Here is a 23,325-nt window from a genome sequence, read left to right on the forward strand (position 1 = left end):
ACCTCCGCTCCTGCCCGCTCCCGTGCCCAGGGCCGCCGCCAGGTGTGGGCGGCTGCCGCCGCCCCGGGGGGGATGCTGGCCCCGGCGGCGGAGCTCTGCCCGCACCGCCCCGCCGCGCATCCCCCCTCCCCCGGTGCTGCCGAGCAGCCCCAGCCGGGAGCTCACCCGCGGCGAGCGGCGGCCCCGCCGCAGAGCCCGGCGCCTCCGCAGTGCTGCGAGCACCGGGGCGGCCGCGCCGCGCTGCCCCGCCCCGCCGGCGGCCCCTGGCGGCCGCGCCTCGCAGCGCCGGCCGGCTGCAGCCGCGCTGCCGGCGGGTCCCGGGGCCGGCGGCGCTGAGCGCGGCCGGGGAGCTCCGGGGCCGGCGGGGCTGGGCGCGGCCGGGGAGCTCCGGGGCCGGCCGGAGCGCTGGGAAGGGCCTGGGCTGCGGCTCCGTGGCCTTGCCGCGGCGGCAGGCGCTGCGCCGTGCCGCCGGCTCTCGGTGTTCGCTGCCCCAAGCAGCGCAAGGAGGGGGCTCCTCTGCGCCAGGCTCCCGCGGTGGGACTTGCGCCTGTAGCTGCAGGTGGGATAAGCAATTCAGTTCGTGCTCTTCGGTTGCTCCAGTGCAAAATTGATCATCCCAACAATGCCATGAATATAAAATCCCTCAATCCGTGACCTCCACAGCAGCCACTTGCTTGGTTTTCCCCTGCCTCGGTTTGCTGGCGGTGTCAACTCAAGTGCGAGTTGGGAGCTGCTGTTCAGCACAGCCTCGTCAGAAGTCCCCGCAGCTCTCGATGCAGGGCTGGGGAAAGGCAGGGAGAACAGAAGACAGCTCCAGGAAGGGCAACTTCTAACGTGCTGTCGTTCAGTGCTGGATGTAAGCCAGTTCTCCATCAGGCTGTATGTAAAATCCTGTTTGTCCTGGCATTGAACTGCTGCTTTTTCTTACTGCAGAAAAGCTACTCTTGATCTACCAGAATGAAAGTGAAAGCACTGAGAGGCTTAGAAATGTTGAATGGGAGATATTATCAGCCTGCATTTTTCACCTGTGGAAGAAGATGATGAAGTTCTATCAATGTAGAACACACCCCTTCTTGGTCTGTAACGTTACTCCAAAATATTCACCCACTCCTCCTATTGCAGAAGAAACAACAAACTGATATTTGGGGCAGGGAGAGAGTGATCGTTCAGAAAGTGCTGGGGTAACATGTCCATGGATTCAGGGTAGCTGTCTTGGTTGTTGCTGTTAACCTGTCCTAGGAAGCAGGGATCACACTGGGACTGGGGCCTCTTTCTAGTACTGTCAATGCTGCTTGCCTCTGCACAGGTGAGAGGCACTACATAAGAATCTTAGACAAAGCTTGGCTTCTCAGCCTTCTTAGCCTTAGTATGTGTTTAACGCTATTAACAGTAAGATCCTTCTTAAATATTGAATGTAGTTCCTGGAAGCTTTCTTTTCCGATTTCATTCCTGTTTATCCAGCTCTCTTTCCTGTGACTGGAAGCAAACACTCCCCAGCAAGCAAATCTTGCCACTGTGCCACATCCCCCTTGGATCCCAGCACGATGTTTCCTCTGCAGCCTGCATACCCCAGCTGGCTGCCGAAATAGCCCTTGCAGCCAAACCCTACATAGTCTGGAGGAAAGTCTCTTACAAATTCAACCTGGAGCTGAAAGGCAAGGCAGACTTTCTCTGGCTAGTCTCTCCTCTTCGGTGAAGGCATGAATGAGAATATTGGCCAGCGTTTCTGGTGGAGCTGCAAAAGCCAAGACATGTACTAAGCACAGGCTGCATCTTCCACCTTAAATGAAACAAAACACAGCCCTACCCTATCTTAGTTGCAGAAGCCATCAGGAGCTCTCTCCATCCCCAAGTGCTTCATTGGTTTTGAGCTTGAATTTCTTTCCCTGAACTTTGAGTTATTCAGTAGCAGATTTAGAGGTTTCCTGTATTTCACAAAAGCATTTCCTAACAATTAATGCTTCCAACAAGCCGTCTGTTGACATGTTGACATAAAAAATGTATTTTCTTTTTCTTCTTCCCTTGGCTGCAGAGAGTTAGTTCATTTGGGATTACAATGGTAGCACAGTAGGACTTGGTTTGTCTTTTCCTTGCATGAAATTTTGTTGAAAATGTGAATTGTAAAAGACCTTTGAATAAGACAAAGTAAAATAAATTTTTTAAATGAAAGGATTTTAACAGTTTCTTCTCTTCCCCAGCCTCAAAGATTTAAAAATTCTTGGAAGTTCAGTGGCTTCTGTAGAAATGCTTAAATTAAAGCCTTTTCATCCCTCTACTGATGGCTGGTTTTCAGAGGAAACAAGACATTTGTGTTCACGCTGTCAGCGCCCATCTCGGTCTCCTCTTAGTAGCAGTGGGATGCCTCAGCCAATTCCAACCTCCTTTGCAGCAGAGATGGAGCTCCTGCAAGAAGCTAATGCAGCATGCAGCTCTGAGGCTGCACTCCCCAAAATGACCTATAGCCCAGGTACAAAACTGGCTGGTCAGTCGGCCAGGGCAGGGGATGTAGAAGGGCACTGTGGTGAGGTGTAGCGCAGAAAGGAAAAGAAAATGAGCGGGCTTTTGCAGAGGTTGAGGTAGGCGACATGCAAGAGTGCTGTAGGGGCATGTGTTAGCTGTAATTTTCAGCATCTGAGCTGAGTTAACCTGAATAGAAGTGAGGAAATGTAACTATGAGGAGAGCTGGACTGCAGGTGCCCAGACTTCCTCAAATTCACAGACAGGACCAGTCTTGGGTGAGACAGAGAAGCAGGTTTGCTCCGTCTTTCAGGAAACCTGCGCTGTGTGGGGCCAGGGCAGGGGTGAGGGCGTGGGCCAGTGCTCTGAAGGCACCAGACCCAGGGTGAGGGTACGAGCCCCGCTGCGGGGCACAGCTCGCCGGGTGCTGCCCGCCCGCCCCGGTGCTGCGCCCGCCCGCACTACAGCCCCCGGCGCGCCGCGCGGCGGAGGCGGAGGCGGAGGCGGCCCGCGCGCTTGCGCAGCGCCTGCTCCCGCCCTGGTGCCGGGCGCGGTGCTGCCGGGGGAGGAGGCAGGCAGGCACGTGGGCGCCATTTTGTGGCGAGGGAGAGGTTTTCTCTTCTGCTGTAGTTGGCCGTAACGGTGAAGAGAAGCCCGAAGAAGAGCAGCATGTCCCCTTCCCCCTCCCAGCCGGCTGCTGAGCCGCGCTCTAACCGTGTGCGGGCTTCCCCGCCGACGCGGCTGCGTTTGACAGAAACTGAGAGCGTCTGCCCCGGAGGGCTGGGCCTGAGCCCCGGGTAGGATGTGCTGCTGTAGGAGGAAACGGGGGCACCTCTGCTCCCGTCCTTTCCTACCGCACCCAGCTTGCAAGGCGACTGGGAAGAGCAGTTCATGGGCAAATCTGGGTGTGCGCGATGGCAGGGCGTGCCAGGTGCATTGGCTGCCCAAATCCCAACCAGGGAGAGGATGTGGCAGATGGGTTCTGCCCAGAGGTAGCTCTTCTAAACCCTGGGCACAAGCGCTGTTACCTGAGACGAAAGCAGCAAAGAGTATTGCTGCAAATTGATTCAAAACTAATTGTATAATGTTGGATAAACACACCAAAATCCTGTGGTTAGTCCCCTTATGTGTGACTTGTGATCTACTCCACATAACAGTTTCCTCCATCTTGTATCAAAAAGGGTTGAAATCCCCAAATTCTAGGGTACATCTGCTAAGTGCAAAGGTTTCCCTGCACACCATGTAAGACCAGCTGGTCACCTTCCCTCTCCATTTTTCTGAAATGATCTGAGTTTTTTTGTCAAATGTCTTCTGCTTATTTACTTAATCTGCTTATTCTTACATTATGTTTATATCTACTGAATGCAAAAATCTGAATAGCTGATTTTGGGTCTCTAGTCCTTAAACAACATGGGCTGAGTGATAAGAAACTCTGTAATTCTATAATTTTTTGGCAAGCCGTCTTTTTTGTCATTTTGATTTCTCCCTGAGTGACAGCATTTTATTGTTACTACTACTGTTTGCTATTTGTATTATGCTTAGGGGTCACAGTTAGAAGAGCTCTGTTGTAAGGCATGCCAATGGATACAAATGTTTGATGTGAAGTGAGGTTTATAACCATCAATTCCATCAGTGTGGGGTGAAAGAAAGAGACAAAAAGGACCACAGAATGTTTACAGGCCTGATTCTCTACTGTTACTCCCTGGCTTTCAGTACAGTTCATCCTTATTGATATCAGAGAAAAGACCAGATGCAGAGAAAAGTCAATAGAAGAGCTCATGTGGACTTACTTTTGTATCAGGTACTAATATCTTCAGAACTGTGCTCTATATATGTTGCCTAGGGTTAGTGACAATCTGAGAAAGAATCCAGGTGATGTTACTGCAGTGTTCTCCATAAATCAAGGGCTTTCTATACCCAAAGACGCACCAGTGCTTTTTTGGGTGTAGATCAAGCCCAGGAGTTGCCTTGCCTACTATGCTACCTTGGTTGTCAGTCACTGCTTTTGTCATGCAAAGCAAACAGAAAACTTAAAGCATTTTAACAAAGGCCAATATAAAGAGAAGGAAAATCCTTTTCTATAATATGTTGCTTTGGGCCAGCATACACCCTCTGAAATTTTCTTGTGCCACAGATTTCTCATTCCTGTCTGCTAAAAGCATTTGGCACTGCCAAATCCACTAAAACCTGTTTTTCAGGGAGGGCCAGGTTATACATACAGGTGCACCTGAGTGGAAATGGTAGGCATTTTCAAAATCCTTGAAAATCAAGTGCACTAGGACTGCAGGGTTAAGTGATTGAAGGCAGAAGGCATTCTAGTTACATTTTACATTCTCACCTTTTACAGAACTATTGAATGATTTTGTTCATGTGCATAAACAAGAATTACAATGAGATTCCTATCAAAAAAACTGATGTTTCCATGACCAATGCGCACCGTCACATAATTTCTGAGGCAAGTTTACCTGTCGCTTACAGCAGTCTACTAGAAACAATAGTGGGCCCTGTAGCAATGAGGTGGCTGTTAATTGCCACGGGTGTTTGGCATTGATGGGGTCCTTTGTTGGCAACCGTTCTAACCCAATTACGTTTCTAAAGTAGGACTGAAAAGCATTGTAGGGAGCACCATGTAAATGGCACTAAATGCACTGAGACTGAGCGACCTCCCAGAAAGATAGACAGGTGCCAGCTAAAGCCCCATATGATTGATTTTCCACGGCTAAAATGGCAACCACAGACATCTGGTTTGCCCCATTTATAAAAACAGCAACAAATGTTAGCTGTTGTCTTAGTTAGAACAGCAAGGCTTCTTAGAATGACATAGAAGTATGGCATTTGACTATCAATGGGTGATTTTTTGGTTTTCTGTGAGCAAACATTTATACTTCCAACACTAGGAAATGAGTTTTTAGTCCTCAGAAAAACACACTGAGTCTGTGTGTGTACATGTGCGCATATGTGACTGAGTTTAGGACTCGGGCTTGTTTTAACGCAGGCCTGACATTTAAGTCAGAGATTTTTCTTGGATGTAGGTATAGCTACATAAAATGGGCCAAAGCCAGCATAAAGAAAACTAAGCAATTCAGTTAAGTGGTATCACATGGGTAGGAAAAAGCCTCACAGATCCAGGATTGGTGGAAGAGATAGGGAGTCAGCTGAGCATCTTATGATGTTTCTGCTAGCCAGCAACACTAATGTGCTTTCTAAATCATCTTATAATAGAACGTGCAGTGTTGCAGTTCTTTGCTGTTGCACACGCAGAATACCATTGTTACAAAGACTTAAGTCCCAAGGCAGGTGCCCTTCTACCTGTTTCCTTGCTGCTAAGAAGGTCAAAAGATTTTGCTCTGTTAAATTACTTTGTATTCCTGGGAGTGTTGCACGAGACTCACACCAGAGTGACTGTGACATGATACATGGGTCAATCCAATGAGCAGTTTCAGAGGCAAAAGCTAATGGACTATGTAGGAGTTCCTGTGTCCTTTGTCCATGGTTGCTTCCTATTGATAAAGGAGACTGGGGGGGGGATGGGAGGGGGTGTTTCTTCAGTGTCCTGGTTTTGGCTAGGATAGAGTCAATTTTCTTCCTAGTAGTAGGCATAGTGCTGTGTTTTGGATTTAGTAGGAGAAGAATGTTGATAACACACTGATGTTTTAGTTGTTGCTAAGTGCTGCTTATGCTAGTCAAGGACTTTTCAGCTTCCCATGCTCTGCCAGGTGCACAAGAAACTGGGAGGGGGCACAGCCAGGACAGCTGACCCAAACTGACCAAGGGCTATTCCATACCATATGACATCATGCTCAGTATATAAACTGGGGGGGGGTTGGCTGGGGGACAGCGATCGCTGCTTGGGAACTGTCAGGGTATCAGCCAGCGGGTGGTAAGCAATTGCCTTGTGCATCACTTGCTTTGTATATTATTATTATTATCATTATTATATTGTTATTATTATCATTACTATTTTACTTTATTTCAATTATTAAACTATTCTTATCTCAACCCAGGAGTGTTTCTCACTCTTACTCCTCCAATTCTCTCCCCCATCCCATCGGGGTAGGGGGAGTGAGCGAGCGGCTGCATGGTGCTGAGTTGCTGGCTGGGGCTAACCCACGACATTAAGTCTGCAAAATTATGCAATGAAGGGCAGTGTGTATGTTAATTTATGCAATTGTCTTTTATACAGACTAGAGCTTAATAATCTCTTTTTGTTAGAAGAACTTCACAAGAGACTGAATCACAGAAGGTAAAGTTCCAGATCCAAAGCAAAGATGTGATCACTACAGCTTAATGATACAGTAACCATTGTTAGTTCTTCTTTGTATAGTATTTATACCCTATCATCAGCTCTACCATAATCCAGAAATGACTGGACCGGTGGTATATTGTCACGGAAGACAGTTCACTACCATAAATTTCATTTGTTTTTCAACATTATGTTACATTTGTCTCGAAATCTCCAAAATGGGGACATACTTACACAACTGTAGGAGCCAGAACTGTAGGGAGGAGCAGACCTAAATATGCCACCTGACAGCTCCAAGCTAGAAGAGGCCTGAACGCAACAGCAGGGGCTGATTGACCTATTTGTGCCAGTTCCGGCTCCCTGAGGCTGTACCTCGACCATTACCCATAGCTGGGCTAGTAACCTTAGTGCTGGTTTATGTCTGACAGTGCTCTCGCTGTGAAGACATTTGTTCATCCCAGGCTCTGATGACAACTGATTTACCAGTCCCACCTGCAGCAACTTTTCTCCCAAGGCCCTTAACAGTCAGTCAGATTGGCTCAGCTAGTATTTTTCTTACCACCCAGACTACACGTTAGATGAGGGGGCTGCCGCAACAAACCTGGCCTGCTCTCCTCCGACATAAACCAATTCTCAGCAAGAGCAAGCTCCCGGTGAGACAATCACGAGGATTCCCGTCAGCGCTGGCCCGGGGGCGCTCAGGGCCACCGCCTGCTGGAGGGCCCGGCAGGCGGGGGTGACAGTGCTCCGGGCTCGGGTGAAAGGCACCCGGCGGCGGAGGCACTGCGGGCCCCGCTGGGCGCTGGCCCGACCGATGGGGCCTGTCCCGGGGGCCGCAGGCCCGACCCAGACCCAGACCGGGGATCCTCCTGAGGCGTCGCTGAGGTAAAAGCGCCGTGGTCCTCCTCCGCGTCCCTCCCTGGGAGGTGCCACGCCGCTCGCTCTGATTGGTCACCTTTTTGCCTTGGCCCAATGAGCTCCTCCTGCTGGAGGGCTGCCGGCGGTGAGGTCACTAAGCCGTGGCCCAATGCGGGAGCGAGGCCGGGCAAAAGGCGGGCGGGGATTGGCCGGTGGCGGTGCTGGCACGGGTCGATTGGCTGGACCCGCGGAGGGGGTGCGGAAGCGCGCTCCGCTGAGGGCGGCGGGGGGCGGCGGTACCGGCCGGGCTGCGGCGCGATGCGGGGCGGCTGCCGCCTCTTCCCGCTCCTGCTCCTGGCGCTGCTGCGCGGGCTGTGTCACGGCAGGGAACCGGCGCCGGGCGCTGTTACCTGCGGCTCGGTGCTGAAGCTGCTCAACACCCGCCACAGCGTGCGGCTTCACTCGCACGAGGTCAAGTACGGCTCCGGTGAGCAGGGCCTGGCCGGGGGGCGCCGCGCTGAGGGGCCGGGGGCTGAGAAATGGCAGCGGGGAGCCGGGGGGGCTGGAAGATGGCGGGAGCTGGGAAGCGTTGGGGAGACAGGCGGTGAGAGGGGCAGGAAAATGGCGGGGAGGCAGGCTGGGGGGCAGGGAAGTGGCTGTGAGGGGGGCAAGGAAGTGGCGGGGGGACAGGCGATGAGAGGAGCAGGGAGTCGGCGGGATGGCAGAGAAACGGCGGGGGCGGGGCGGGCAGTGAGGGGTGACAGGGAAGGAGGAGGAGGTTAGAGGTTGCTGAGGTTCGTGTCACTGATGCAGAGGGAGCAGCAGGCCAGGGGTGGGGTTGTGGGGTGCACTGGAGACCGGCAGCCTGGCAGGGAGAGCAGGATGCTGAGGCCTGGGGTACAGGAAGATGCAGCTGGGCTCCGCAGGTCCTGGAGTGGGGATGTCACAGGGATGCTTTGCCTTCATCCCTGAGGTGAGCCCTGTTCTGTGTCTAGGGCCTCAGCAGTACCTTCCCAGAATCTACTGTGGCAGCAACGCTGCTGGTTTGTTTGGGGATGCAAAGAACATAGTAGTATTTTTGAGAAAGGCGGGATGGTGTGAATAGTATCCATCATGGATCAGATTTTCTTCTCGTGTTCACCATGAACTTTGACAGTTTGCACCTCCTAACACATGCTGTGTTTAACTTCAGTCTGAAAGATTATTTGGTACCTTCATTGCCATTGCAGTCAGTAAACAGACTGGGAGAATTAAACAACTTTTTAAGCATGAAGGCATGAGAGCATTAAGGCAGGTTTCTTTAGTTCCTTCAGGACTTTTTGAACTGGAGAAGTGGGTTAAGTCTCCTGCCATTTAATTCTATTCAAACAGGAAGCGGGCAACAGTCAGTGACAGGAGTTGAAGCTTCAGATGATGCTAACAGTTACTGGCGGATTCGTGGGAAGAGTGATGGCAGTTGCCAACGCGGAACACCAGTGAAATGTGGGCAAGCTATACGACTTACCCATGTTAACACAGGAAAAAATTTACACACTCATCACTTCCCATCACCACTCTCCAATAATCAAGTGAGTTGTTTTAAATCTCAAGCTTTTGTATAAATAGCGCATGCTATTGACAATATTCTCTCCAGTTTTTCATGTTTTTGAAGAATCAGGCTTGGGTACCAGCTGCCAGGATCAGTATATCTATATCCGGAGTTCAAGTATATGCTTTTTTGCATCTTGGAATAACATATTTAATTTCTTGACAGAGGTAAAATTTAATATGTACCAGTATCGGTATTTCACAGTAGTTTTAAAAATTCTGCTTTTTTTTTTTTTTTTTTTATATTCTGCTCCATTGCTACTGGGAAGACTCTTCTGAAACATTTAGCACTTTAAAGGCATAGGAGGCTGGGCACCTCCCTCAACATTGTGAAGATTGCTCTAGAGCAAGGCAACTAATCATGTGTTGCAGCACCAGGCATTCCTATATCCAAGTTCCTTGGTGATCCAGACTACTAGACTCAAATCGTCTGCTCGCTATCCCTATTTCAGTTTGCTATTCTTATTTATCTGTCCTCCTTCCACAGGAAAAATGAATCTGCTCTCACAATTGTATTATTTATCATTTTGTGTCTAGAAGAGTGTAATTTCTAACTGTAATTAGGTCCCAGTCTTGTCCTTGAAGAAATGCCTCTCCAAGATTGAAAATCTACAATTAATAATGCAAACTTGTTGGAAGTTTGTCATTAGTAGTCATTTTAGGCTTCCTTCAGGCTATGTAGATAGGTCATTACATTCAAAGTTGGAAGACCTGACTCTGTGAAAAAGGTTTGTCTTTTACCATGAGTAGGGTGGTTGAAACAGTAAGGTCCAGTTTTGTGTAGGGTATCTAGATGATCTGGTTATTGAAAGACAAGAAGTGATGGAAAAACAGCATTTCAGAAGAATTATTTCAAGAACAGATTGACTCTAAAACCTTCCCCCAGTTTTCATTTGTCAGCTTAGGCACTTTGTAAAACATTGTAATTAATGTAAAAATGTTCAGCAACTGTCACTGTGTTTCTTTGTTTCTGCTATGTGTTTGCACAGTATCTAAGCGAAAGGAAAGTTTGCATGACTTCCCAGAGATTGACAGGACTGTGACTTATGACATTATTGAAAGATGATGTAGTTATGAACACAAACTTTTATTTCATATTCTTAACAGCAGTTGGATTTTCAATTAGTATGTTGTCTTTCAGACTTTTTGGATAACATCAACTTAAATTAACATGACCCTAAAATTTTAGGTTGCTAGGTACAAACTGTTGCAGTTCTATTTGCAAGTTGTTCATCACTTCTATTTAACAGATTTTTAAGAATTAAAGGCTGTCTGGAGTCCTAAACAGCTGGAGCTTAGCCTATCCGGTTTCTGCAAATGCTTGGAATCTTTTTTGGTACATAATGGAATCTAATCTCTAACTTTTGTTTTAGCAGGAATTAATTTGCATTAATGGGTGTCTTTATGTTTTTAAAGAGGTATTCAGTGGTCTTTCTTTAGAAAGAGTGTGAACCAGAATAGTTGTTGACCCAATTTTAAGCCTGGTATAATTAAGTAAAAAGGAATATGATTACTTAATAAGTTGAATTGTTGGGATGTTGTGATAAAAACACATGCTGAAAAAACCTGTTGCAATGGTAACTATGAAGATGGTCATACTACAAAACTAACTGTCTGCAGTTACAAACTTTTCTGAGTGGGGAAAATTTGCATCAGCATTAGTGTTGTTTCTTTTGAGTTTTTTCTCAGAGGATTATTCTGAGATCTGTGCTCAAGTTCTCTTTCATTTCATTTGTAATGTATGTTGGAGTTTGTTGGCACTTTGTGTTCAGATTGTGGTGGTAGAAAATTACTGCTTCTGGATCTGGTAACTTGACAAAGGAATGCAACAATGCTTTTTCTTTCCTCTTCATCCTTGCCTTTAAACTCTGCTGACTTTGTGGTTGATGTTTTTGTGTGTGTATTGGAGGTATTTGCTTCCATTTTCACTTCAGGAAGTTTGTGTCTCTAACAGGAAGTAAGTGCCTTTGGTGATGATGGCGAAGGAGATGACCTCGATATATGGATTGTGCAATGCAGCGGGACTTACTGGGAGCGGGAGGATGCAGTGCGCTTCAAGCACGTAGGAACTGAGGTGTTCCTTTCAATAACAGGGGAACAGTATGGCCATCCCATTAGAGGCCAACGGGAAGTTCATGGCATGCCTACTGCTAATCATCACAACTATTGGAAAGCAATGGAAGGTGTCTTCATCAAACCCAGTATGGACCCTGCAAAACATGATGAGCTCTGAATCGACAGAGGATCCAGAATGCTTCAGCTTACTCCAGTGTTCGGAGATGTAATCCTTGGTCTCTTATAAGTCCTGCCTTGCCTAAGTGACTGACTTTATTACTGAAGGGCATTAGTTCATTCTAGGAATGCAGCACTTCTATGGGGAATGGCATCTGCCAGGTTCAGCCCTTGAAATTTATTTGGCAAAATCCCTTCTGAATTTTCAAGCTTAATTGATGAAACTAGTTCATACATCTGTTAGTTTTTGTTGTCATTTGTTTTGCTTGTTACTTTTTCTCGAATTCGAAGGAAATGGAAAACCCGAAGTAATACATTTCTGTAGTCCCAAGTACAATAAAACATTGTATCTTGTAATCTTTTTCCAATTATAATTAAATATTTGGAAACTGATTTCTACTTCTTAGTGAGAGAATGTTATTAATGAGGAGACAGAGTCAGTCTAGAAAGGGAAAAATAGTTCTCAAATACGGTGTCTCTTGAATGGCTTGAAGTCATTCAGCCTTCCAGAAAATGTAGTTTCATTGTGTACTGTATTGGAAGAGTTGAAAATATTGTGTATGTTGGAGTAAGAAAACAAAGTTTTAATTTATTCACTTTCTCCAAGAAGTTCAGATTTTCTGGTAATGGTGATACTGCTAATTGTCACATGGTAAGACTGCTCTGCTCTATGAACTGGTGCAGAAAACTACTGTTTGTTTAATTAATATTAGAATTTTATAAAAGTCCATGTGGTGCAAAGGAACAGTTGAATTTGACTTATGTTGTACTTGCATGTCACTCTGCAAGATCACTATGAGAATCCAGATGAATAAATAGTGGGGCATATACCCATGTGGGGTTTTCTTTGTGTGAATCCAGAAGAAGAGGAAAAAAGAATCTTGGACAATGATTGGATTGGTCCTGGATTTTTGACAGAATGGTATGCTCTGGAGTGCTAGCAAGGAATCTTCACTGAACAAGTTATGAATTTCTGTCTTTCTCTCCCTCCGTGAAAAGAGAAAGAAACTAATTCTTGAATGTGTTTGTTACATGTTGTTACTGGAAATACTGATTAAAATTCAAAGTACCATATATTTTCTATTTGCTTTAAGCAGAAAAGCTCACAAAATGAGCATGAAAAGTCAGAAAATTCAGATGTTCTTGTCTCCATGTGTAAATAGTTTACTGATTATGGCCTTAATTAGTCAATCAGTTAAAGAAGCAGGAAACTGATTTGCTGCTTTTACAGCTCCAGTCATGTCCTGTGGTGTTAGAGAGCGCGTTGTGTTGAGAAGGTGCAACAGGCAATCGCAGTTAAGCTTTATAAATATACCTGCTGACACATGCTTCATACTCTGTGATCTCTCATGTGGTTGTGCTGTACAGGCTAGCTTCACGTTTTATTTAAGGGTTTGTTACTAGTGAATATCCTCTGTACCCCATGGAACAAGGAACCTCTGTAACAGTTGTTTTGTGTACCTGATTATTTTTCTTCGAAGAAAAAGGTAAGACTGCTTTTCTATGAATCTTAGTTGCATGTGGGTATTTAAGGATTATGAGCATTTTGGAGAGTAAGTAGACTTGCTTTTATTGGTTTGTATTAGAAGTAAACTTTTATGTGATGAATGTTTCGGGTTCACTGATATTCCTGACTAATTGGTATTGAGGTCATAGCTATAAAGGGTAACTGTTTCAAAACAAAACAAACCTTCTGCATAAACAAGCTGACTGTTCCTTTCCTTTATTAAAAGGGAGGGCTTTTCTTTTGAAGTTGGTATATGAGTGAACACAAAAAGAGTGGTAGCATTTGGTGGGAGGAAGAAATAAATTTGGCAATGAGTTCTCTGTTGCTAAGAGCTAAATGCTTTATGCCTAAACCATATGGGCTTGGTGTTTGTGCACCTGTGGAATACCGGGTTGGCTGAGAAGGGGTAAAGCTGTGTGGCTCGTCTCAGTCTGTGTGCTATCCCTACCCAATGCTTATCTCTGCCTGGATGTTTCTGTCCCTAGTAAAGGTATTTATCAGTCTTATTTATTATGCTTGAGTGGGATCTCACTGGACCTTCCTCCTTCTGTTCTGGATTTGAGCCAAATTGGTTTGGTGAGGCTGACTTTTAGTTGTTACTGCTTACTTTCTAATATTGTTTCAGTTTTGAAAACATTGTTACCTTCTGTTCCTAAAGAACCAAGCTTCCCCACTCACATGTATCCACGAATGCCTTATTTAAAGACATATTCAATGATATTCCTGTGAACTGAGTTTCCTTCACTTCTGCGTCTGACCAAAGTGCAAAAGTCACTTGGTCGTAATATTTCACTTGTGCATGTGTCACTATAGGTATTCCCCCCCCTCCCCCCCAGTTCTTATCACTATAAAAGTTGTGCTGAAGGACTCTTAAATAAGGCCAGTTGAAGTACATCTTACTTTGGAAAGGTCTAGTACAGTGCTAAAATAACTATTGGCACTCGTAGCATGCTAAATGCAGACTACAAAAGTCATAAGTTAATGTAGGAAGTGCAGAAGCTTATAGCTGTGAAAAATGATGGCTTGTGCAAGTGATAATGCACTTTCTGTAGAACTTCTAGATTTATAAGACTTGCATTAGTATCTGTTTAATGTCATATTTTATGCTTTAAACTGAAGTAGTAAGATATCAGAATCTGATTCAGGTGTTCTTATTTATTTTTGCTGCTTACAATTCAACTTTTCGGTCCTTCCCCACAGCTGAGGACTAGAGACTTGGAGAATCCCAGGTTTTATATTGTTGGGTTTTGTTGTTGTTTCTTTTCCGTATGGCTTTTATAATCTGCCTAAAGATTTTGGGACTCTTGGGTACAACATGAAATACCAAGAGATATAGATACGAGAGTTGGGAACACTATTTTGCCTCTTTCTTTTTCTTTCATGGTGATAAACTAATTCCATAATACCTCTTGTCAAAATTCCCTATACACTTCACGGTTAAGTGAAAACTGTTTATTTTGGCTTCTGATGCTAGCAGAAAATAATTCTTTCAAATAACTGACAGGTGCTTTCCAATTTCTTTCTCACTATTATTACAAGAACTCTTTGAAAAGGTGTGCCAATGTTGTTATTCTTCCTTTAATAAACTAGAAAGGCTTTTGGGAAAAGAGTGAGAGGGATCCTTATTTATAGTTGTTCTCAGTGGGAATAATTGCTAAAGACAATCTACCTACTTCAAAGTCTCTACTGTGAAAAATCTGTCAAATACCACATTTTACATATCTGTATACATCTAGTTCAATGTAAAATGACAAAGAGATCCTTAGACATGTTAATTTTGGAGGCAAGTGGGTGTGTCTACAAACACTTTTACTGTTTATTTCCCGAAGCTTTTTAAAGCTCTGTATAACTGCTCAGCATATGAACACTTGCCACACATTTTGACTTCTCAGTCAGTATGCATGAGAACTGGTTTTAGTTCTTTAAAAGTGCTAGAAGAGATGTGCTGCTCATTGATTCTTCATTCTGAATGTTGAGGTTAAAGAGAAACCAATGTTTTAATTTCATTTATTGTGTTTGGGAATACTAATTGGGTACATGTGTTCTTATTAAGTTAAATTAGCATATATTTTTAAAAATCAAAAGAAAACCACTACAATCAAAACAACCTGGTAATGGTGATGCTTGCTGAGCAGTATTTTTAAGCCTGTTAGTTTTGCTGAATCTTCCCTGTCCTCTGCCTCACTTCTCTAGCACTGAGGCACTAGCTGTCGCCGTGCCATGTTTCACAGCTGTACTAGACAGAGGCCGAATCTTAGAAATATCTGTCCAGAAGCAGCATCTTGCTAGGTGTCTGACCCCCTGGTTGGTATGCCTGCTGGCTTTTTGGTTAGGTTCCCTGCTGGCAGCTGGGAAACTGGCTACAAGCATGTGAGAGTTTTGTATATGCAGGGTGCCATGACGCTGCCTGCCCCTCTTTCCTAGTTTTGAGTTCTCATCTGTGCCCTTTTGATTTTGCAGTTCTCTCTTCAAACACATCTTCCTGTAATCCAGCTCTGGGCCACCATTCAAATATCTTTGATAATTAATTGCTTCATAATGTGGCTGTTTCATCAGCTGCTTTTCAGGAACCCATGTATTTGGGCTTACAAGACAGGTTGTGTCATTAAGCTTTTTAAGGAAACAGGTTTGTTTTTTTTTTTAAAAAAAAAGTTACCCTTAAACAGGAATACTTGGACCTAAGGAAGTGCTTTCTTCTTATAGTCTCCTTGATTCTATTCTGTGTGGTAGGAAGCGCAGGGGGTGGTTTGCTTCCTCAAGAAGGAACAAAATGTTCAACCTTACCAACCTGGAGTTGCATTGGAAACACAAGGCAATTCAAACTTACCTTAGGGTATGTAGCATTTATTATGTATGCAAGTCACAAAGAGTAATAAACTTTAGGGTCCTAAGGTTATTTTAAATACTTAGAGGAATAAATATTTTATGCTTTCTCCCCTCCTCCCACCAACATTCTAAGCATCTCAGTGCTCCCATGTTTACAAATACTTTAGCGGGACCTTGAGTATTTATACCTAACAACTTATTTTTACTCTATGCAAAAGATGGAACACCAGTGTTAGCTTCTTCTAATCTGTTTCCTTAATCAAACTTGCAATAATTTCAGTGGTGTGTGGGAATTGACTGAGATGGTCAACCAATTCCTCTGAGGACAGAACAGAATTACTTTGGGTGTGTATGAGACAAGGAGGGAATACAGTGAGCACCTTGAAAGTAGATTTCAGCAGTCGTGCAGTTCAACGCTTCTTTCTCTTTAAATTGCAGCAAATTGATTATAAAAACCTTTTACTATATTTGGTATTGTACTAATTCTAAATTAGCATAAAGTTCACAGTGGAATCCTCCTGTGACAGCTCTGATACTGATTCAAGCTGCTGTTTTGTGAGGGATTCAGCTGTCTTCGATCCTTTGGGAAAATGGTGTCCTGCTTCATTAGGGTTAGAAGCTGTGTGACATCTCAAGGGTACCAAACCCTCATGGAAACACGTTACAAGTTAATCAGAATGTGTGCAAGCTATAAAGCTGGCTAATTAGTTTGTATATGCTTTAACTATAAAAATAATGTGTGGGTGCTGGCTTTGCATGGCTGGAGGACTCTCGAGCTTGGACTCGGATCTAAGGCTCTTTGCTTGGTCTTCGTGATGGTGGTGCATTTATTCACCTAAGCTTCATTTTCTGAGAGTGCTGACTAGCAGTAGAGGCGTGTGCTGTGCTGAGAAGGGCAGTATCTGGGTGAATCGCGTGTAACTCGAACCACAGCTAAACACGAACCAAAATAGGCGCCCGATGGTGTTGGGTTTTTTTCTGCTGATGCCTTCTCGGCCCCATCTCCACCTGCCCGGCCACCGCAGGCTGGAAGGGCCGGGCCGGCTGCAACCCCCTGCTCCCTGGGGCTGCAGGTGCCCCCCGGGCGCCCTCCTCGCCAGGGCTTCTTCTCCACCCGCCTCCGCGCGGACCACTGCTCCGTCCTGCCTGGCAACCGGCCCTTCGGGTGCTCGAAGAGCGGGGGTGGCGCAGATGCGAGCGGGGCCGTTCTGAGGGCGGCGGGGCGGGCGCGTCTCCCCCCCACCCCCCACCCCCACCCCCCCCCGGCTCCGGTTCAGAGCCCGCGGCGCGGGCGCGCGGCCGCTAGTGAGCGCTGCTCCGCCGCCCCCGCGCGCCGCCCGCCCGGGGACCGGGCTGCCAACCCCGGGGACCGGGCACCTTTGGCAGCCCGGCAACGTTTCAGCAGCGTAGCTTTGGTCGCCTGCACGTTTCTGCTCCGCCGAGGGGAAACGGATAACATCCGCTTCCCCGGCGTTCCGCTGCTACGGCGGGCGACTGCCGCAAGACCGCCGGTGCGGCCGCGGCTGGCGTTAGGTGCGCTCTGCCCAGTCACGTACCACTCGGTTATTTGGAAGGGAAGTTTAAAACATTACCCTAGGCTGTAAAGCGATGCTTTAGGCGTTTCTGTTATCTTCCTATAGGATCGATAAAGCGCCGCCAAGGCCGAAGTCTCTTTGCTTACAGAGGACATGTAAGGCAATTAGCTGCATCATAAAATCAAATACCGCTTTCCGCTCAGCGTGGGGAGGAAAGACACAAAAGGATCGTTAATCAGGGAGCTCTCTTCTCCTCCCGTCATCCGCAACAATCCCGTTCCATTTTGCGATATCTCGAAGGCAAAAGCTAAAATCGACCGCCCCGTTTCTAGGCAGTGTAGGATGCGGTGCACGTCGGTGGGAATACTTACACGAACGCATCCTGTCCCTGGTGTAACTGAGCCGGCTCTCCTCGGCTCCTGCCTGGCCGGCTTCCCCTGCGGCGGATGCTGCGCCACCGCCGTGGGTTCCGTTCCCTTCGGCGTTAGGATGCCGAGCTGCCGTCTCTTGCGGGGACGGTATCGCTCTGCGAGCCGCTGGAAGCGTGCACCCGCCGGCTTCTCCCCACCGTTCTGAGGGGCTGCAGCTCCCGCTGGCTGCGTGGGTGGCCCACGTCGCGCCCCGCCAGCTGCCCTCGGTGGGGACCGCGGGCTGGCCGGGTCCAGCTCCCCTCCCTGCCGCCGCAGCTATTGCCGAGGGCTTCGTTCACTTGCCAGATGGACGTAGAATTTTTTTTTTTTTTTTTCTGCAAATCCGCCCGGCGGTGCACCTTTGGTTTCTCGACATCAGCCGCCTGCCGCTATTCCTCATGTCTGGCGGAAAGATGAGCTTGAATGGGAGCCTTCTGCGAGCCCGGGTACCAGGACTTGGGAGCCAGCATCTGCTAACGGCGGTGATCGATAGCAGGAGGCTTCCTCCCAAACCCGCCTTCCCGCAGCCGAAACCGTCCTCACGCCGCACTCTGCCCCCGCCCCCCGTCCCTCCCCAGCCCTCTCCTCTCCTCTCCCCCGGCTCCCGCCTGCTCCGCCGGGCACCGCCGTCGCCTCTTTACCCAGGCTCGCCTGCCGCAGCGGGGCGGGGGGCGCGGGGGGGGTCCCACCTCGTGTGCGCGGCCCCGGGTGCCGCCGCCGCCGCCCGCCTGCACCGGCCCCGCCGGAGCCCCCGGCAGCGGGCAAAGCCCGGCTCCCGGCAGGAGCCCTGGGGAGGTCGGGCGCTGCGCGGCGCGGCACCCGTGGGAGAGCTCCTCGCCGGCCGGGCGCGGCGGGGCTTTGCCGCGGGGCTGGACCCCGGGGACGGGGCTGGACCCCGGGGACGGGGCTGCGCCGGGCAGCGCCGCCGCCCTGTGCTCGGTGGGCCGGCGGAGAGCGGGGGTCTCTTCCCGGTTCCTCCGTTCCACCGGCTTCCTCTGGCCAGGTGGCGAGTTTAAAGCCCAGGAGCGCAAGAGCCTGGAAGGCTACAGCAGGCGCGCTGGGCTGGGGAATCGCAGGCGAGCGGTGCCTCCTTGCGCCGGGGAAACCCCGGCGCGTCCCTACCTGCGCGGGAGAGGGAGCCGAGGGGCACCCGGGCGCTCCGGCCGCCCTGAGCGCTTGTCCCGCTCCCAGGGTGTCCGGAGGGCTCCGTGCTTATGGAGACTCTGGCTGTGTTGCTGTAGGGCTTGTGAGAGGCTCTCCAGCCCTGTCCGGCTGCTGACCCTGTGAGGGAAACGTGTCTTAGCGCACCTCCACCAGTTCCCATCCTACTGCAAACCCATCTAGCTCGGAAACTGGCTTCGATGGGCACAGGGAGTGTGGGGTGATACAGTAATTGTGTAGGCACTTGTTTAATCACCGGTCTGCTCCCCTTGTGTCCTCCCCGCTTGTTCAAAACGGGAAGGCTCACGATTCGTGCCAGCAACATCTTATACCGGGATTGTGTCGTGCGTGCTTGTGACTCCATCGCTAAAAAAAGGCTGTTGTAGCATTAAACCTGTGCGGCTAAAACAGACATCGGAAAGTGCAGAACGCGAGGCTTCTCCTGAAATTGCACCCAAGGGAGCACCATCTGCTGTCTCTTGCAAATATTATACTTTTGAATGCATTACCTCTGCCTTCGCTGGGTGCGGGTGTGGAGGCGATTACTGTCGAGCTGGAGGCAATTTTCTATAAAGCTGCACAGCAAAACACGTTTATGTTGTGCTCCGTTTCCTCAGCAATACAAACGCACAGTGGTGAGGGTGGCTCTCAGTCGAGCTTAGAGACTTCAGTCTCCGGGGCAAAATAGCTTAGAATGTTAAAATCTTTGTCTGCCTCCCTACACGGCCGCTGCTTCCCCTTATGAGACGGGAGGCTGTTTGCTGTGAGTGATTAACTGAAACCTTGCTAAAAAGTCCCAGCAGTGACTCCGCAGCAGCCTCGGAGCCCCCCCGGGCTCTGCTCTGGGGATAAAATTGCTTCGTGTCGTCCCTGAGGAAAGCTGCCTTTCCTGGGGCTAAAGCCGGGCGCTGGCGGGCAGGAGGGATGCTGCTCGGCAAGAGCCGGTGACTGGACCAGAATAGATGCATTTGCTCCTTAGGGTATAAATTCTCAGCTGGGAGAACACAACTTCCTTCCTCCCTACCCAAAAAGGAAGAGGTAGTTGTGATTTTTTTTTTTTTTTTTTTTTTTTAAGTGGCAGCTGGAGTGGAAGGGACACCCTCCTCCGGGAGAGCTGTGGTGGGTAGCGGAGAAAAGCCTTGAAAACCCTCCCGGGACTGGAAGTTTCACCATGCAGCTTTTATAGCTTCCTCCCCAGCGCCACCCGAAAGCGAGCCCCGGCGGGGCGGTGTTTCCCCGCAGCACTAGGGGCTGGCGGCTCGTGTTCTGCGGGGACGGGAAAGTGGGGAGGGGGATCCCGAATGTGGAAAATATCAGGACAAAGCGTCAATGACGGAGGACGAGGGTTTCTAATGCACCCTCGGGGAAGGGGGGTTTCCGGGGCCGGCGGTCCCCAGCGGGGCAGGGGCGCGGACCTGCGGGCGGGCGGGGGGCGGTGGGAGGGGGCCGGGCGGGCGGGGGCTGCGTGGGGCAGGGCGCACGCGTGGAGGGGACGTGCAATGAGAGCTGGCCGGAGGAGGAGGGTGCCTCGGCATCCCCGGCCCTTCCCTGCCCGCCGGGGCAGCCCCTGCTCTGCCCCTGGCTGGGACCCCGCCGCGGAGCGGCGGCACCGGCCTCGCCGGGGAAGGGATGCGGCGCTGGGAAGGCTGGTGCCGAGTGGGACGCTACATTAAAAGGAGCTTTTGAAGGCAAAATAATAACGCAGAACGGCTCCTCTCCTTCCAGGCTGTTTTCTGCGCTCTTCTCCATAGGAAAGCTGCCCAGTCTAGAGCGTTGTTGCCAGAAAAGCACCTTGACACTAGATCGTATTTTCTTGTATCCGGTGTCTTAAGAAACGGAGGGAAAATGATTCTCTCTTGTTCACTCTGAGACACCGTGGTTCATACTGAAAGAATAGCTTAACACTTAACCTAAAAAAAGATCCATCCTAATAAAGCGTTAGCTAAAGTCGAGGGATCTTTTGGTAGGAATAGGTGGAGCTATGCTTAAGGTACTGGACTGGGACTGATGACCAGGGCTCAGTTCCTAGGTGCAGACCTGAGTGATCCCAAGCAACGCGTCAGTACCTCTTCGTCCCACCTGGAAGAAAAATGCCAGCTTTTCTTTGCCTAGTCTGTGAGCGGTGCACTGGGACCCGGGGTTGGTGTCCGGGAAGCCAGCAGCAAGGCTGGGTGGCATGGCCTGGGCTGTCCGGATGAACCCCTGCCCTCCCCAAAGTCCTTCCCCCGCAGCTCCGCAGAGCGGCGGAAGATCACCCGCTGCCTCTGTCCTGTGGGCCTGCTCGGAGCGGGTTAAAATGGCGACGGCCACCCTGTCCCTCGAAGGCAGCAGCTTCTGCGTGGCCCTGCCCGGCCGCCCAGGGGCTCCGGGGTGCCCGGCTGCGGGTGGGAGCCGGGGTCGCGGCCGCTGCCCCCGCAGCCGGGCCGGCGGGAGGCTGGGTGCCCTGCGGGGAGCCGGCGCCCCTCCCGCCGCCGCTCTGGGGTGACGGGGGTTCCCCACTCCCCGCAGCCCTTCTCCGCCTCCAGCACCGACCGGCTGCGGGTGGGAGACTCGCGGCGCTCGCTTCTTTGCGGGGAGCGCGGCGGCGGGGTCGCCCCGAGCCCCCCGGGGTGCCCCGGCGGGGCAGCTGCGGGGGAAGGACATTGGGGAGGGCAGGGGTTCATCCGGACAGCCCAGGCCATGTCCCAGCAGCGGGCTCCCTCCAGGCTGGTCTCTCGGGACGTTTATGTGCATCCGTGGGTTTACAATTGAATAGAGAAGAGCCAGGGAAGGATGCCCTTGGATTTCAGGTCTATTTTAGGCAGAAATAATCGGAAATGTGTGAGTGAGTAGCCTGAGCAATACTTACTGAACAGTCTCTCCTTCTGCGTGTCTCCCCTCCCCCCCCAAATCTATTTTATTGTGTGCCCCCAAGTTAGTAAAAATATTTCGAGACGTCTACGTCGAGAAGTGGCTCTAGTCGATGTCCCCTTTGCACCGCCCCGAGCCTCCCCTCCCCGTCTCTGCTAGGGCCGGTGGACGTGATTTTCTGCGTCAGCCTTCCGCGGAGGGGAAGGCGGTGGTTTCGAGCACACCTTCCCCGACGGAAGGGGGGCCGCCCTCTCCATCCCTCTAGCCCGGTGGGAAAAGCTCCTCGGGCTTGGACGCCTTCCCCGTGGACAGAGCCGTGCGAACGGAGCGGCGGGGCTGACTGTCAGCGGGGTCCTTTCAGGAGCCACGAGCCGGAGACCCTCCGAAATCCCCACGCGATCCCTTTGCGGAGGTCGGTTTCGCTCGGCAGCAGCTGTCGGGCTCGGCCGGCTGCGGAGCACCGTCCCTCGCCGGGCACCGAGGATGAGCCCCCGCCGCCGAAACCCGTTCTCGGTGCCGGCGGCAGCGCGGCTCGGCGCTGCCCGTCCCGCTCGCCGGCCGCTCGGAGGCTCGCCGTGCCGTCGGGGCACCGGGAGCGGAGCGGAGGCGGGGGGCAGACCCCTCCCGGGGAGCACGGCTGCCCCGGGCAGGCACCGTCTCAGTTCTTGTGCCGGAGCGGCGAGGCGGGCTGTGGGCATTCACCCACCTGCGAAGGGTTTTCCTGCGGTAGTGCCAAGAGCCGTTCAGCCGGTCGAGGCTTTAAAGAAGATCCTTTACCCCACTGGCTCCCTTATACAGGGAACAAACGGAAAACAGTTCGGCTTCACTCTTTAATTTAAATTATCTCCTGCTTTTTTTTTCTTTTTTTTTTGGTGCGAGCTGGTTTTTTTGGGGTGTTGTTGGTTCGTTTGTGGTTTGGGTTGGTTGTTGTTTTTTTTTTTTTTTTTTTTCTTGTAAACATTTACCTTTCAGTAGGGGATGTCTGTGCATGAAGAGGGAAAGAAGGGGAAGAAGGAATCAATTCTGGTCAGAGAATTTGGCCAGATTCAACAGGAGGGTACCAAAACTACCCTTTGACTTGCTCCAAACGCCCTAAATGAATCACTTGGTGTTTGGGGGTAGGCAGTGAGGAATCCTTAGCTTTGCTGGTGCTTGGTGTCCGTAACAGCTTGCATGTGAAGGTGTCCTCCATGCTTTTCCAGGGCTGTTGAGAGATCCCCTTTTCCTTCAGATCAGGAAGTCTTTCATTTTCTGCCTCTCTTGGAGCAGAGCCTCCCTTTTGTTTGAATTTTTCAAAATAATTTAGAGGTGTGTTAAAGGTGTAACTGCTATAAGAAGAAAACCAAGCAACAGAATTTTCTGCCGGTGGGCTGTGTAAAACCAGCTTGCTGTCACCCTAAACTTGTTCTGAAATATGATGGGGATTCACAGTGGAGGAACAAACCAGTTTGTCTTCTACCACTATGTGATGGTGGCTTTTCGTACTCGGTGTAACTCCCTATTGATTTTAATTGGGCAAACTGCTCACAAAAATGTAGCGACTCCTGGCAAAGGGGTTGCTTCTCAGCAGATCAATGTTTCAGGGAGGCAGGGGTCTGCCGTTTCTTGTAGTAGTAGCAGGGTGACTCTTTAAAATATTTTACTTATTACACCCATGCA

The 23,325-nt window shown here is 49.7% G+C and overlaps 1 protein-coding gene across 1 annotated transcript; it reads left to right on the forward strand.

Annotated features, from left to right (window-relative positions):
• The first annotated feature begins 7,876 nt into the window (after positions 1–7,876).
• SDF2L1 (stromal cell derived factor 2 like 1) lies at positions 7,877–11,405 on the forward strand. Its single transcript, XM_075718833.1, has 3 exons — positions 7,877–8,045; positions 8,930–9,126; positions 11,100–11,405. The coding sequence occupies exons 1-3, from the start codon at positions 7,877–7,879 to the stop codon at positions 11,376–11,378; spliced, it is 645 nt and encodes a 214-aa protein (XP_075574948.1). The 3' UTR covers positions 11,379–11,405.
• The last annotated feature ends 11,920 nt before the right edge of the window (positions 11,406–23,325 follow it).

This window comes from Pelecanus crispus, chromosome 11 (assembly GCF_030463565.1).
Source record: "Pelecanus crispus isolate bPelCri1 chromosome 11, bPelCri1.pri, whole genome shotgun sequence".
Taxonomy (NCBI): domain Eukaryota; kingdom Metazoa; phylum Chordata; class Aves; order Pelecaniformes; family Pelecanidae; genus Pelecanus; species Pelecanus crispus.